This window comes from Paramormyrops kingsleyae, chromosome 25 (genome assembly GCF_048594095.1).
Source record: "Paramormyrops kingsleyae isolate MSU_618 chromosome 25, PKINGS_0.4, whole genome shotgun sequence".
Lineage (NCBI taxonomy): Eukaryota > Metazoa > Chordata > Actinopteri > Osteoglossiformes > Mormyridae > Paramormyrops > Paramormyrops kingsleyae.
In genome coordinates, this window is record NC_132821.1 from 23103880 (window position 1) to 23120980 (window position 17101).

Here is a 17101-nt window from a genome sequence, read left to right on the forward strand (position 1 = left end):
TCATCCGTGCTCGCTGGGGGTTAGCTCTGCCCTGTGCCAGTGCTGCATAGGAAGCATGGCCTTCTGGGGACGCACGCATAGTGACGGTTCTAATGATACTACCAGGATACCATCCTGGGGTGGGCTTTATTACCAGTATAAAAAAGTTGTCGACCTGTGGGGTAGAAGTTAATTATGGGGTGAGGCCAATCTTGTTCATATTTGGTCTGTCTTTGTTGGGTGGACAGGCGATCTCTCTGGGCGGGCATGGCTCACCTGTAGCCACACCCCTGTCTCTCTAGCCACACCCCTGTCTCTCTAGCCATGCCCCAGTCTCACTTGCCACGCCCCAGCCTCTCTAGCCACACCCCTGCCTCTCTTGCCACGTCCCTGCATCTCTTGCCACGCCCCTGCCTCTATTGCCACGCCCCTGTCTCTCTAGCTACGTCCAGCCTCTCTAGCCATGCCTGTCTCACTTGCCACGCCCCTGCCTCTCTAGCCACGCCCCAGTCTCACTTGCCACGCCCCAGCCTCTCTAGCCACGCCCCAGTCTCACTTGCCACGCCCCAGCCTCTCTAGCCACGCCCCTGTCTCTCTAGCCACGCCCCAGCCTCTCTTCCAATTAAACGGCATATGAGACAAAAATCCTGCATACGTTTTTTTCCCTAGGGACCTCTTCACCGAACGGATGCCATGTGAAGGTGCGAGTGCCCTCCCTGCGACACAAACACCCACACTCTGCCTCTCCTGCTATTAATCCATGATAATGTGATGTTAGTCTAAGACCTGATTTAATTCTGTTTCACTCTCAGGTTACAGGCCCCGTTGTGTTTATTTTCAGTCGCTGCGGTAACAAACTGGTCTACATGTCTAATGTCCAGGCTCCCCTGAGCCAATTATGCTATAAGGGTAGTGGTCTATAAACGTAGACGTCAGTCGCTTTTCTTCACAATCGCACAATCTCTACAGGTGTCTTTCATGTGTTACCGCCCCCCCCCCCCCCCCTTTACACCCATATTTTATTACTGTTAAATTAGAGGTGTTGTTACAGAAATGCGACAGAGTGCTTCTCATTTTTTTTCCCCACTGCGGAGAGTTTGTGCATGCCAGCGGGTGGGTTCGCCGCGCTCATGCTTTTTAGACCGCAGAGACCCGCTGTGCTGAGAATGCTGGACCAAAACCCATTACTGCAGCCGGATGCATTAATGCTGTGCCTCGGCCGGAGTGTCTCGCCAGGGGGCGTGACCTTTGACCCCCTGCCGTGTACCCACAGCAACCTGTTGCAGGCGTACGGCCTCACAAGAGATAGTTTGCGTGAACCGGAATTCCAGCCATTATTTGAGGTATTTGCAAGGTTAGTTTACATTTATTTAGCTTTCATGGGGTCAGATGATCCTTGGAGCAATTTGGGGTTAAGGGTCTTGCTCAGGGACTCAACGGTGACATCACTCAGCCGACCCTGGGATTTGAACCAGGAACCTTCCGTCAACATACACAGCATCCTGGTATTAGGGCTGATTAACGTGGTTCTAAAATGTACCGCAATAAGAACACAAAGAGCTTTCCAAGCGCAGGTAGTTAATTCATAACGGGCGGGTTGAAAATAGCAACAATCCGCGTTCTGATCCGATAGGTCACCATGGTAAATATAGCATAGAATGATCGAGGCGACCCAACCCAGCAGTCACGGTCAAGGAAGATGGCATGGTTCATTTTTGAGCGTCGGGCCAACCATGTGCTTTTTTGGATCCGCGATTCCGAGGGAGGGACAAACAGCCAGAGGTGTGTGGGGGGGGGAGGTTGTTTCCGCCGTCAGAAAGCTCCGTTGGCAGGTGATGAATGGCTCCCGCGTTTTTTGAAGATGCGCTAAGAGACCTGTCGGATCGCACAGGCCGCCACGCAGATGGGCAGCCGGTTCCGCCGACTCTTTCGGCTGACTGCCGGATGGCAACGTGTTTGGCTCCGGGAGACTGGGACTGTGAAAAAGATGGAGACCACACTGCTGACTCTCTGTCGGCAGCCAGCTGGAGTGACGCGTCCGCCGCTGTCATTTCTGGGAATCGTCTGCGGTTTTAATTAGACTTGGGATGATGAACGCCTTTAGGTATGGAAGGTGTGACACGTCGTGGTGTGTGGAGGAGGAGTGCTGTGTCCTTATTAGCCCTTGTAGGGCTCGGTGCTGGTGTGTGGCTTAATAAGGACGCTGTGCCTGTAATCGGAAGGTCGCCGGTTCAAATCCCAGGCTCAGCAGAGTGATGTCACTCTCGGGCCCTTGAGCGAGGCCCCAATTGCTCCAGGGACTGTCTGATCCTGCTTTCCCATGTTATTTGCTTTAGATAAAAGCACCTGCTAAACCAGTGTGCTTCATTAAATTTTAGACAAGGGCCACACTTACCAGTGGGGAGGGGGGTTGGGGGGGGGGGGGCACTATTTGCCTTGATGCTGCTTCACTTGATTGTTAGTTAACTACGTAGCTGCACATGACTGGGGAAGTTGTATTGCATCTAGATTTAAAAAAAAAACTTTACTTTTTTTAAATAATAAAAATAAAAAATGAATAAATCTGATGGTCAGCATAATTTGCACATGTTTTATTCAGTCACTGGCCTCCACGGCCCGCGCAGTGAAGACCACTGCGCTAAACAAACAACAATGTCACAAAAAAATGTGTGTGTTCTGTGACTCATGGTTTGCAGGTCCTTGCTTAAGGTTCTGCTGGCAAGCTTGACTGAAGAGCCGCTGTGATCATGCAGCACTTGGTCGAGGTCGTCACGGAGCCTTCTAGAAAGACGGTCCTTTTCTGTTTCCTCTCTATCTTCACGTTGCCAAACTTGGCAGAGGGGGAGGCTGGCTCTGGAGGGGGGTGGGGGGTGGTCATTTTTGTTTTCTGAGCCCTTACAGTGGTTCTCCGGGCTGTTCCTTGCACGCTGGGCTTTGTTTTTGATTAAAGCTAATCCTCGCGGCTCGGACAAAGAATTTATTTCTCTCGGGGGTTTCAAGGTTTTAAGGGGAGGGATATTGTGGGTAAGACGACGAGATTTTCCTCTGGACGGCTCGCCCATTTAAGCGAGGGGCCCTGATTTGTGGAGTGTGCCATTTATAAAAAACGTGTTGGCACCGTTTTCGTTTGCATCTCATTGTTTTTATGGGTTTCGTTTGCTAGGAAAACAAAACCTACAGCAGAGGAGAGGAAATGCACTGAAGGTTTCTGCACTGGGGCCGTCGGCTGGTTTGTTGCGTCTGTGTCGGGTCACCCGCCCTTACGGTGACTTGCATAACCTGGCCATCGGTGAAGGCGGGGCTGATCCGGAGGGTTACACGGAAGGAGTCGTGTCCGTACCTCGTCGAGTCAGTGGCTGCGTGGGTCCGTCGCCTCTGTCAAAGCCATCACCGGGAAACCGCTCCCTCTCGCATTGGATGATGTCCTCCATGTTTGTGTTACTAACGCGGAACGCTGCAGCTCCTTACCGATTTCCAGGATTATGTCGGGCACTTTATACCGACAGGCCCAGCAGGTCCTTCCAATCCTTGGCCATACATTCGGATTTGTGTCAGGTTTAGGCCAACATTCCGTCGTTCTCCTGGTAAGTAATGCTGGTGCAGATGGAACAAGCTGTGCAGAGGATGGACAGGTGCAGCGGGTCTAAGAGACACAGAGTTTGCTGACCATTTGTTAAATTTGTACTCGTTCTTGTTTAACCACGGTTACGGTGATGATGTCCTTTTCTTGGACAGGTGGCCGCGGCAGATGGCGTCCTCCAACGGCCTGTGTCGTTATGGAGCCCGCATCGACTGCTGCTGGGGATGGACGCGGCGATCGTGGGGACACTGTCAGCGTGAGTCCTGCTACTGCTCGGCTGGTTGGGTGTGCCTGGGGCTTCCACTCCTCCACTGTGACCTATCAGGAGGCTTCTTCTTTTCAGAGTAACCTATCAGAAAGCTTCTGCTCCTCATAGTGGCCTATCAGGAGGCTTCTTCTCCTCATAGTCACCTATCAGGAGACTTCTAGATGAAGCTGTCACCTCTCGTTGCAGCGTAATGGAAGCTTCTAGATTTCTGCTTCTCTTTTTTGTAGTCTTTGTGGATTTCTGCAGCAGATCGGGGAACCTTTAATGGGACTGTGGAACTGCCAGACAGACAGACAGGAACGCGGATGACACCCATGAAGCTTGACAGTCTATGGGGAGAGACTGATCCTCACGCCATATGGGCGAGAGAGCGAGCGGGCAGGCAGGCGGGCGTCTTTGCGCAGTAGTGCGGCCCGCTGGCAGAACTCTCTGTTTACCGCGCGGGTCCCACCGCCGTACCGTAACACTGAGCTTCATGCGGGGAAGAGAGCCTGACGCACATCTGAAGGAGCGGAAAAAAAAGCAGATCTGTAAGAAAAACTGCCTCTCAGTAAAACTGTCCTGCCGTATAATACCTAACATCAGCCGTTTGATGGATGTGGCCAAGGACTATGAAAATGCCAGTGACTGCACTGTTGTCAGCCGCTCAGCACTTTCCGCTGTATGCAGTGCCGGGCAAACCATTAGGTGATACTGGCGGCCGCTAGTGGGAGTTTTACTTACACAAAAATGCTCTGAGGGCTGAAGGAAAAATGATTGGCTCAGGGAGATAACTAATCAAATTATAGAGGAGGTAGGTCCAAGCAACTAGAGGAGGCGGGACTAAGACATCTGATTGACAATGAGCTGTCTTGGTCCCACCTCCTCTGCAATCTGATTGGTTATCTCTGCGAACCAATCATTGTTCCATCTGCCCTCAGAGCATTTTTGTGCAGGTAAAACTCCCAGAGGCATCTTCCGAGGGGGCGCCAACTTAGCAAGTCAGCTTCAGATAGGGGGGGCCAGTGGTGAAGCTTATATTGGGCACCAGATGGGCCTTGACCCAGGCTATGTATTTATATATAGTAATGGGTGCACATTGACCAAACATCATTTGGTTGATGTTTGGTCATTGTGCAAATGCATAACCCCATGTCGAGCGTGTGGGACGTTCAGTGGCTGCAGGGATGCTGGATGCCATAACTGCTGCACATGTTTGTACTGCTGGTGTGTGTCAACTCCAGGCCGTGGTGAGGACTGCATGGCAGGCTAATCCCGGCTTCGATTTGGCTAACGTTTAGGCTCTCCCGGTTCTCACCGGACGCAGTCACCGGGTAGCATTAAACCCGTCGGTTTCATGTTTCGACGAGTTTAATTCTTTTTTCGTCCTTTATTTCTCTCTTGGCCTTCATCATCAAAGCCTGAAACAGACAGCATCACCGACCCCATCAAAAGTATTTAATTCTCCTCCATTTGGAGATGTCTCTGGGCAGGGCGGAGGTCTGTCATCATCGCTAAAGTGAGATCTGGATGCTTGTGAAGTTGGTGCTTCTTACCGACTGATCGAAGTCTAGCTGTCAGTCAAGCTTGCATCACCGATGCTCCGCATTAGGCTATGTTTACAGGGCTGAAACGGAGGGTCCTCGTTATAGGCGGCCATCACAGATGCCTGACACATTTTCTTTTTTTTAACATTTTAAATGTGACACTGATGCTGGAAAAGGTCCTTTTTAGACAGACCTCCTCTCGGGCCAATGCCAGGGGCACAAAATCATTTCCTATTCTCTTCTCTGGTCAGATATTGTGGGGCTGGCATGCTATAAGGCTCTATCTTGCCCGTAACATTCACTGAGGATTCTTCCACAGTCTTTTCTCCTAGCCTTAGAACACCTTCTTCTATTCCTAACATACCTTCATGTAGACCCAGCAAGCTTGTACGCCTAACACGCTCTCTTGCGGTCCTAGCTAACTGTATCTCTTCCGGCTAATGAAATACTTTTGATGGGATCTGTATCAGATAATCCAAGTCTCTGTTTATTTTCAACATCACAAATAAACACCACAAACGCCATTTGACCCAAAAACGGAAACACTGTTGGAAAATGAGCCTCAACCACCACTCATTTTATGGAAACAGTATCAGCGAGAGATCTGAGTCTTTTCTGTCCGCAAACCTTGGCCCCTCTGCCGCATCACCAGGACTGTACGCAGCAGAGGGCTGAAAAGCATTGATTACAGTCTTGGCTTTGGCTCTAGATTAGATTGCCGTTATCAGGCTTGTGGCTGCCTGGAGTGCTGAGCCTTCCGGCCAGCCTAAATGACTTCTTGCACGGCGTGTCAAACCTAACAAACCTTTCCCAAATTAAAAACTACAGGAACTGAATTAGCCAAACCATTATTACTCAGGCCTGGATTTACAGCCATTTGTTGCACCACATGGCAATTACAGGGAGAGATGCCATTTGTGCAGCACACCAACGTGGAGCAAAAGAGCCAAATATATCATCTGCGGCCTCCTGAACACCCTAATTAGCATCCTTTAGAGATTCTGGCTCTCGCCTATAGGTTCTAGGCTAAGGAGTAAGAATCAGCCGTCTCTAATGTAGTACAGAGGCAGCCCTGGATAGCCAGAATCACAGACCGGTCCCGTAAATGCAGTGACCGGAATGACAAGATGGATTTGACCAGCGTCACACAGATGCCCGTGAGTTTTCAACTGGAAATAATGAGATCGTGCGAGGTTTAAATCATTCGCTTGGACGTCCGTTTATTTTCATCGACCAGCTTTAGTGGAGAAGCAAAGAAGAAAAATGACCGAGAAGATAGCAGAGTTATCTCCGTTAGACGCTAGGCTGACCTAAATTTTGGGATAAGAGATAAAAAAATATTACATTCTGATACTGTGTCTTTAAATCGTGGTGGCTGTGTTCTCTCATTCAGGGGGAATCTTCCTAATATCCTGGATTATTCTGGCTTGCAGCCTGGGCGTAAAGTTTCTATTTACTGGAAATGCAAGTCCATTATAGTTAATTACAACATATTGTTAATTACTTGACCAAGAATGTGATTTGGAGGCTGGGATTTTCTGAGCGTGCATGTCTCTTGGTTGTGGGCCTCGTTCGTGTCCCGCTAAGACACACTCTTCAGGAGATCCTATGTGGCCTGATGTGATTTTTTATTAAGGAAATCTGGAATTTCAGTGTTTTTGTTTTTTTTTATTGGCCATTTGTTTTTCAGCTCTCTACGTCTTAACACACAGAATAGTCGGGATAAGGTGCCAGCCTCAAGGTCAGAGCAACACATTTCTTTAAATAATCCAGTCCTGCCTTCCTTCGAACACTGGGTTCCCCCGCTTTTGAATATAGACCTCCCTCCTTCTGCAGTAAACATTTGTTTAAGCCCCGCCCCCTTCCTCACCCTTCCCCCGCCCCTCCCCCATTCGTGCTCCAATCACCATCTGACACACCCTTGCACTCCAAGTTGCCACAGGTGGCATCAGCCATATTCAAAATGGTTTATTTTTTAATTAGCTGACCTGTCTTGCTGTCCACATGACCACTGACTCCCCCCCACCTCCCCCCAAAGTTATATATTGAACACCGTGACCAATGAGGTCAGACGCACATTGAGTTCCCATCATCCTTTCTCCTGAACCTGTAATGAACCCAGACTGACGGCTATTTTTAAAAAAGACAGCACTTATTTCTGACAGCGACAATTAATTATCAGGACAGTAAAATTGGAACAAGTTAACAAATTGCCACCCACTATTTTAGAGACGTGTTCCCTGTTGTACGCTAAGGGGGGGGGGGGGCTGGAATTGTTCCCAGGTGCTCCTTTCCAGGTTTGACGAGGCCATTGAGGTAAGCAGAGCAGTCCTGCTCACACATGAGCTGCAACGCTAGTGGGGAAAGGGCAGTGAGGTCGTGGGTGTGTGTTTGGGGGGGGCGTATCCAGGAGTCATACATGAATCGCATGCGCCTGAGGCCGATGGGTGTGGGGGGGGGTGTTTTTAGGATGCAAATGAATACAGGGTATTTCCCCCCCTACCTTGCCAGGATTTTTATTAATAGATGTGCCCCCCCTTTGATCCATAAATGGGATGTCATTCTTTTCCTGGGAGCTCAGGCCCTGTCACGTCTAAATACGTGCGCTCTCTCTCTCTCTCTTTCTCTGTCCTTCTCACTCCCTCCCTCTCCCGACGGCATGAGTCATCACCCCGGAAACTGCCTGACCAAGTTTCCGGGTTTGTTACGTTAGTTCGTTAGTTAGTTAGTTAGTTAGTTAGTTAGCACTAACGTTAATTACGTCCTTAATAGCTGACCTTAAAAAAATTGTGTTGGACTTTGTCAGTTTTATAAAAGTCAAGAATGATTAATGTGTGGTCATTAATGTGTGGTCCAAAGTTTTTATTGACAGCTAATTCCTCCAGTCATAAACCAGCCTAAAGAGTCACACCACCACCACCTCCCTCCCCACCAGTGAGCCCCATCCCACACACTCCAGCACTAGAGGGGGCCCTGCAATGAGCACATCTATACACAGGAGGCGCTGTGTCACCCTCCCCAGATGGGGGGGCGGGGCGACAGGCTCCTTTTTTTCCCACATGCAGCTGATGGGGAATATAAATTGTGGGGCTCGTCTGGTACCACAGCAGACTTAATGAAGCTTTTAAAGGTAATTAGTGACACTTGGCTGAAAATCATAGATCAGCGAGGCTGAGCACAAGGAGGCGGGGGAGGGGGGGTGTAAATACTCAAACCCCCCATTTTCTCATATACACCATTACACGTACCGAGATGTCAGTTTGTCTCACCACACTGGTTGACCTCTGACCTCTCGGAGGTCAAAGGTCACATTTCCACTCTTTGTCCGCCTGTTGGTAAATCTAGACACACCCCCATGCAGCGGGTATTAAGTCTTGCCTAAAGATGAGGCGTGGAGGGGGGGGGGGTTCCCAGAGTGTTACAGGTGTCCCCTGGCAGCCCCACGTATCAGATTACAGTCCCAGGAGTCCGCTGGCTTTCTTCGAGAATTAGAATTGTATTATTTTATAAAAGTGTAAATAAAAACTGAAGCAGGTCTGTAGGACAGTTGTCTCTCCACAGGTGTGAGGAAGACACCCCCACAGGGCTATTTTGGGGGGGGGGCAGAGGTAAATGCCATGATAATGAATGGAGGATGGGTTTCCAGCCCCCTGGCGGGTCCATTGCTCATGCCGTCCTCTCTCTCCCTGTCTCTGACCCCCCCCCGCCCCCCCCCCACCACAGCCCTGTGCCCACACGGCTGCAAGCATGGCGAATGCGTCGGACCCGACAAGTGCAAGTGTTTCCCCGGCTATACTGGCAAGACCTGTAACCAAGGTAACGCCCCTCTTCATCATCATTTTCCTCGTGGGGGGGGGGGGGGGTGTCATATGAGGCAGCTGTTTGTGGCTGTTGCTGGGGTCGGATTTGGGCACTAGGCACGGAGATATAGGGGTGGGGAGAAGAGGCACAGAAATACTTGATGGCCCGGTGGGGTTGGGGGGCGGGGCCCAGTGTCATTTGAACATCTGGTTTTTCAGCCTCGGATCCTGCGCGTGAGTTTCTCACGATCCGGGCATCTCCAAGGACAGGAGCGGTGATAGGCAGGGAGAGGGCCGTCTCCGATTGTCAGAGGACCTGAGGCACGATTTTTCTTTTTTTTTTTTTTTTTGAAATTCTAGCCCCTAGACAGGAACTGGATAAGGTATAATTAAAATGGAGAAAATACTGCCAAGAATGTCCCTCTGGCCGTCTTCTGTTTCCCTATTGAGGTGGCGTCTGTCCGCCTGGGTCAGCCCCCGTAAACATCACAGCTTTTTAAGGGGATCCATAATTCTGCTTTACGGCCTGACAGATGGGTGCGGGCTCAACGCCTGTGCTGTGTTAACCCCCCCCCAGGTGGAGAGTCAGTCAGGAGCACGTGGTGTTTCAGGGGTACAGTGCCACCTCCCCGTTCCCGACCCACGCTGACGCGGTACCGATCTCGCCTTTGCGACACAGCACCCCGTGTCTCAGCAACACGCTTCAGAAACTACGTTCATTAATCTTCTGTTTCCGAGAACATTTCGGATTTCGATGCTCCTCAGAGGGAAACGACATGAAAAAAAAACAGATTTTTTTCCTGTTAGGATGTCACGGTACACTTTGTCTGCTATTATACTGAAGCACTGCTACACTTTTCATATGCATTACATTTTTGTAGAATGCTTTTATTTTTTTTTCTTTGTCTTTCTGTACAAAGTAATATCTTGCCACGACTTAAACAAGTACTTCTTGAATCTCTTTCCAAAACACTTGGCTGGAGAGTAAAAAGTGTTTTTAAATGGCGCAATTTCGGATGACGGGAGGCTTTAGCTACAGTATGCCCCAAAACACCCAGGGGGTGCAGAAAATATCTGATGTGACCTCATCTCACTCACTTCCAGTGCACTATGTTAGTTTGTATAAAAGTTACCTAACCTGATTTGGAAGCAATTTAAGAATAATAGTTTCTGAAGTAATAACATTATTTGTATGGGGGGGAGGGGGGGGGGGCTGGTATATGTAATATTGAAAATATGCTCATCTCGCCTCAAGCAGTCATGCCAAGGTGCACAGGCAGCCGCACGTGCTCAGTCTAGAAGAACAGTACTGCTGTGGTATAGCCCAGAGGAGCACTTATAAAGTGGAGGCTTTAAACACCGCCCCCCCCCCCCCCCCCTTAAAATACACAGGAGGGGTATTGTGGGATTATTGCTGAAGAACATGCTGCTGATGTACATGGAAAGAAAAGGGGTGCATCATAAACCACCGGCGGAAGCGAGGAAGCATCCAGCGTGCAGACAGAGAGGCCAGGTTTGGAGCAGAGAGCATTGTGGGAAGGCGTGGAGGCTGGCCATCGACGTCTCTTTAATGCCCCCGCCTTCCCGAATTGGAGGTATGGCTTCAGCTCCTTAGCAGATGATGCCCCCTCCAGAAACGCAGGTGGACTCTATTAGATAGGATTCGATTTCCCAGAACAAATATACTCATGGGAAGCTGATCCGGTTAGCAGAGGCACGGCGTGGGGATCCGCACCCCTCCCCTACCCCCCAGGAAAATCATTTTAATAAGTTGATTATTTTTGCGAATTTGGTTAATGAGTATCTGGCTTCCCGCTGTGCCGCTTCCCCGGTCACATGTTAATAAAAGCCAGTCTGGGAATCGCAAGGCCATGCTTTCTGTAAACCAGGGAAATAGATGCTTAATTGAGAGCACTTCATGGGCAGCGATCCAACAGCCACCCCTGCCATAGCTCACTTCTTCTCCTTCCAGATGTTCCCCAGGCTCAAATAGAGTCAGGTGCCCGCTCGTGTTCCCTTTAGCCTGGCTGTTCTCGCCCGTTAGCTGTCAGATCTTCCCTGGCACCAGCCTTCGGCAATAAACTACATGACGGCATTTTGAATTCCTTTGCCAGGATTCCTGCACCTGAATCTTTGGTATTTTAAGTTCGTTTTAGCCGGCATTGCATACCAGTCTTCTGTCGTGTTTATTTCTGGCCATCGAAGGCTACTTCCGCTGGGATATACTTACATTTATTAGGAAAGTTAAGCTGCTAGGATTATCGCACATGTGCTACATCTCAGTGTTTAACCTGCTTGACCTCAGGTGCGACGTTCCACCATTGCAGGTCATACCTGGGCCATTCTTCAGATGCTTTCAAGGTCATCCTTCAGAATGGTTCACCCTCAGCTTTTCCATGGTCTTCAGAGGAAGTTGTGGGATCTGGCGCGAGTTGTACTGCCTGAGGTTGTCCGTGGGTAGCATTCTGAAGGTCTGTTTCTGTAGCGATGACCCAGGGCATCATGAACTTTATTCAGGGATTCTGTCACGGCAGCCAATTGATAGCCAGTGGAGGTTGATCGTCATGTGATCCGTCGTGTGAATTAAAATTATGAACCTATCAGGTTGGGTTGAGCGTCTTGCTGATGAGATCTGAATGTGAGACGTTACAAGCTGCCACTTGTAGGATCCTACATACAACTGGAGGTGGCAGAGACTTCTGTGGTGCTTCTGTCCTGACAGGAAAACAGTGACTACATTACTGTACTGGGAACAGGATTTGCTGACTGCTGGTCCTTAAGGTTGTAATTCTCTCTCCGAATAATGTTACGGTTCGCTCCAGGAATGTTGTTTGGTCAGTCGCCTGATTCATGGCCCCTGTCGTTCACTCCCATTCTGTTATGTCCCCTCCTTTCTCCTTCGAGAAGATGAGCAGGAGTATGTAACTCCTCCAGTATGGGACGGACACCCTCCCGTCTTTTTCCCCGTGGACCTCCCACCAGCAGGGGTCCTTCCTCCACAGGGTAAGCGGCTCCATTCGGCCAGCAGGCAAGCCAGCCCTCTTGTTCCCCCTCCCCCCCTCGCATGGCGCACGCTGTCCGGCGGCGAACGCGGAATGCGGAGCCCAAAGCCAAGCATGGCATCACCGAGAACCGCGCTGTGCCCAACCTCCTGAAAAGCCGCCAGAACCTCTCCTTCTCCTCCTCTTCTTGGCTGTCTCTCCCCTGCGGCCCTCCTCTTTCCTTCTCCTTGAATCTTCTCCTGGCAGGGCTCCTCTTTGCCTGGCCCTTTGGCCGAGAGCACCGCCACAGTCGAGACTCTGTCAGCATGTACAATATCGGGGCGTAAACTGGACCAGTGCACTTGATGCAGTGGAGCATTACACTAGCAGACCTGCAGAAGAGGGCGGCTAGAGTTTTGCTCCTTGCAGTTATTTTGTCATAAACCAGGCAGTAACAAGCAGCTGGTAACATGTTTCACTGCTAAGGACTTTCACGCTTTATTTAATTGATACCAGCCTTCGGGAAGCATTTTCACGTTCAGTGTTTACCTTAAACGACCTCCTGTAAAGGTTCCAGCAAGTTCGTTTTCTACTCCTTGCTCCTCCCGGTGCCCCCCCCACCCAGTGCACCCCCCACCTCAGCAGTCCACGGGAACTGAGCTGGGGCACATTGAGGTCGAGTGGAAGCCACAGTGATCCCTGAACTCTTTCAGAGGCTGATACATCCCTATTTTTGGGATCTTTGAGTTCCAGCGGAGAATCCGGCATCCCAAACCGGAACGAGCAGAGTTAGATACGCTGTAGGCCTGTCCTCTCCCCTCCATTTTTATTTCAAATTGCCCCCCTCCCCTGGCCACTTGCCAGTCTCTGCAGTGGAAAACCCTGGCCGTATACCTAGCCTGGTACTTTTTCCCGGAGAAATGTGCAGCGCGGGGTTTGTGAATCTGCCCTCGTTACTGTCAACTGCCTTTCCGGGCAGTACGGACACTGCTCTGCCGTCTTCCTCCCCACAGCGGCCATTGCTGGCGAACTCCACGGTGTGAGGAAGCCAGCACAAGCTGCCCATCTTCCCTCCCATGATTCTGGGCCCCTCTCAAGCAGCTGAGGGAAACCGTCAAATGAAATGGAATTGGAAATGTGAAGGGGGGGGGGGGGGAAGCAGGGTGTTAGCAGTTGAAAGGGGAGTTTGATCATACGCAGAATCCGTCCATTTTTTATTTTATTTTTAAAAAAGAAGCTGTCATTTTACAGACGGAAGAAAAAAACGCTTAAAAAAATTAGCCGAAATACTCGATTGAACTGTCCCGAAAAAGGAACCTGAACAGCCAATTTAAATCAAAACTCACATAGATTTACCATCAAAATCGCCGATTCTTTTGATTTTAAGTGCAGTACAGGTGGACTGTTTTTAAAGCTTCACATATATTTTAAGTTATTTCACAATCTCCTTTTTATTTCGAGATTGCTGAACTATTATCTTGGGAAGATGAAGTCGCCGCAAAAAGATCGATTTCTCTCCCTCCCATCAAGAGATCGTTAGCTCATTCTACGTCCCAAGGCCGGTTCTCTGGGCCCCGCGGTTCAGCTTCACACTGTCTAGGGGCTCCGTGCTCGTTTGTCTGCCTGATGAATTGTCCTGACGTCCTTTTTGCAGTCACTGACGATACCTTACAGATGGAAGAAAGCTGGTGCAGTTTTGTGGATAAAAACCTGTAACGCATCTTCTCCTTCATCTGCTCTGTAATAACAGGACGGCCGGCAACGGAAAACTGGATCTGAATTGCTGGAGGACTTTAGAAACAAATTTTCCAGAGGCAGAGTGGAATAATCCGTTTTAAAAATTGAAGATATACCCAGACACTTTAATCTAGAAGGGAAGGTTATATGACTGCCTTCAGGCGTTCCTGGGTCTTTGTTGTGGTTGACTGTCATCCCCGGCTTCAAAAGACGCAACCACATCAGTGATGAACCTGAGATATGACTGGGGGGGGGGGGGGGGCTCTCGGACTGCTCCGACCTCAACCTCCATCTGCCTGCACTCTAAGGAGCTGTAAATTGCTGGTTATTGGGGCTGGGGGGGGCTAAGCCTTTGTTATGTATTTGAGGCAAATGTTTATGACGTCGACCTATATCCCCAGTTTGAAAATCTTGTGCAGGATCACGCTGCAGAGGCTGTACTGGGCGTCCATTTAAGGCAGCGCCCCCCCCCCCCCCTCTCCGCTCACCCCGAAGGCTCTCGGCCAGAGCTAAAGATGGTGCCAATGAGATGGGGGGTGGGGAGGGGAGGGGGTGGGGGCGCCTTACAGCCAAAACCCAAGCTGGTGAGCCTTGATCTCATGTTTGGCTTTAAAAACCAGCATTGTAACCAATACAGCTCATTGAGCTATACTTAGCCTGTAAGCACTCAGCAAACCCCCCCTCTCTCACCCTAACTCCCACCCCCAGACATCTAGGGTCCTCAGGTTACACCTGGCGGTCCACGTGAAACTCTGTAGGTCCTCTGTCACCCCCTTCAGATGATGTGCTTTTGTTTTGTTTTTTTGTGGGGGGGGGGGGGGGGGGGGAATTCATAACACCTCTATCTGGGACGGAGTAGCCATGGGCTCCAGCGGTCCCCGCCGGCGTCTCTGCTGGTAAGTATGCCGCTCATCATCCGGGGGTGTGCGAAATGTTGGCATTCATCTCCGGCAAAATTTTTGGACGCCCTCACAATAAACTCAGTGGTTTTTTTTCCATTATGATGTCATAGTCTGGTAACGGGTGTATTTATTCCAGATTTATGGCCGCAAGCGATACATCTGAAATAAATATATTTCAGGAGTAATCGCGCAAAAGCATCCAAAACCAACCATCTTCAGTATGTCGGGCCTTTCTTGATCATCATCATATCCTGCTCCAGAAAATCAGTGGGTTTTTTGTTTTCGTTTTTGGAGGTTGACCTCTGACCTTTGACCTCTGACCCCTCTCTGCAGACCTGAACGAGTGCGGCCTGAAACCTCGACCCTGCAAACACCGCTGCATGAACACTTACGGGAGCTACAAGTGCTACTGCCTCAATGGCTACATGCTGCTGCCCGACGGCTCCTGTGGAAGTGAGTGGCTCCCCCCCCCATCATCATCAGTGCAGGGCCCCCCCCGGGGAATGTTAAGAAACTGCCCCCCCAAAACAAGGCCGTTTCGAGAACACGGGAGCTATCTGCCTTCCGGTCTCGCTGGAGCGGATTGAGGTCGGTGCCCATTTCCTTTGAGCGAAGATGTCATTGCGGGATAGAGGGGTTGTAAATAGGGGCCAGCGCAGAGCCGGGGGCATCTCTGCAGAGCAGGGTACGGGGGCTCAAAAGAAAGATATGAGACACGAGATGAAGGTCACCCTGTGAGTGATGTAAACGCCCCGCCGCTCGCCGCCGGGCACAGCAGTCCCTCGACAGGGGCGCCGACTGAACTCCTTACGCACGGCAACCGCCGTTTGAAGAACTTCAGACTCTCCCTCGGAGACGGGAAGGGGGGGAGGTTTTCCAAGCGCCTTCGGCAGAGACTGGGGTCCCTTTGGCAGTCCCGTCATGGCGCGGGGGCCGTGCCACGTGACCAGGCTTACAATGAAGCGCCGGATTGCTGCCCCTTCCGGGACGGGGAGGGAACCTTCTCGCCGATTTTGGATCCAATCCCGGCATCCCTTCTGGGCTCACTTTTAATTAATCACCGGCTACCTCTCGGAGATCCGTCACGCCGCACCTACTTTGAGTCATTACCTTCAGGGGGCGTGAAAATCTGCAAAGCACCCTGGCTAAACTAAAGCTAACAAGTAGTACCAGCATTTATATTTAAAAAAAACAAAAAAAACAAAAGATCTGAACCAATGATTTGAAGCACGCTTGGTGTTTCCACGGTTACCTATTATGTTGGCTGTAAGGGCTCTCTATCTGACAGCTCGCGGACCAGCGTGAGAATACCCCTGAGCGTTCAGGTGAGCGGGCCGGTCTGCGAGGTCGCTGCCACCAGATTTCCACAAACCACTGTGACAAAGCAACTCCATTCAGACAGTTTAGCGGCCATGGTGCGGCCGGCTGGGGCCAGCTCCTCTGCGTCCCCATGACAAAGGCCACAGCGGCAGATCCTGGAGGGACACCTGTGGAATCTAATAATGCTGGATTAACTTTCCTTCCATACTTGTCATTTCTACCTCTGGGTTACGCTCAGCCATGTCGGGATTTGAGTATTTTATACGACGATGATATCCAGTGATATCCAGTGATATCCAGTGATATCCAGTGTTACACGTGTGCTGTATATACATTTTTCTTATTAAGTGATGTGCATCCTGGATACCTGTACCTGCTGGTGCCCTATAACTCCTCCCCCCCCCCACCCCCACCAGATGCACGTACCTGCGGCATGGCCAACTGTCAGTACGGCTGTGAGGTGATGAAGGGGGAGGTGAGATGCCAGTGTCCGTCGCCAGGGTTACAGCTGGGCCCCGACGGCAGGACCTGTGTAGGTATGTTCTTCGCTTCGCCGTGCTGATGTCACGCTTGCCTGCTGCTCAGTCGGGGCTCTAAGGGATGGATCAAATTCATCTCTGGCAAAAAAAAGCCTTCAAGGGCATCCGTTTCCATACGCCTTAAATCATGCCCACCAGCCATGGTTTAGGTTTGGGTATTTATGTGCAATGTGAGCGGGGTGGCGCCCCCGCTGGCTGAACTGTGGCATGACATCCCAGTCAATTAGAATCAAAGGTGACATGCATTCAGCATAAAGACATTTTATTTTTTTCCCCCGTCTTGTCTTTAATGTCTGTCAGTGGAGAAATTAATTCACTGCTGAGGTTCAGACGGCCACAAGGCGGTCGGTGTACAAATCGCGGAGATTAACCTTCATTTAAATGCACCTCCCAAAACACCCCCTCCCCTCCCCCCCCCCCCCCCAGTTCCCTGTAGCCTGCTCTGCTCTGGGGTCAGGGGTGGCGGGGG

General features: G+C 50.5%; 1 protein-coding gene across 4 annotated transcripts in view; it reads left to right on the forward strand.

Annotated features, from left to right (window-relative positions):
• The window catches only part of npnta (nephronectin a), a 31015-nt gene that overhangs the window by 2307 nt on the left and 11607 nt on the right, over window positions 1-17101 (forward strand). Inside the window, exons 2-7 of one of the 4 annotated variants that reach the window (XM_072707638.1) lie at window positions 3715-3815; window positions 7044-7094; window positions 9077-9169; window positions 12061-12156; window positions 15107-15226; window positions 16510-16629. In XM_072707638.1, the coding sequence (XP_072563739.1) occupies window positions 3715-3815; window positions 7044-7094; window positions 9077-9169; window positions 12061-12156; window positions 15107-15226; window positions 16510-16629 (581 nt within the window). The remainder of the gene's footprint in view (window positions 1-3714; window positions 3816-7043; window positions 7095-9076; window positions 9170-12060; window positions 12157-15106; window positions 15227-16509; window positions 16630-17101) is intronic. The other 3 variants (XM_072707640.1, XM_072707639.1, XM_072707641.1) reach the window with 3 other exon arrangements.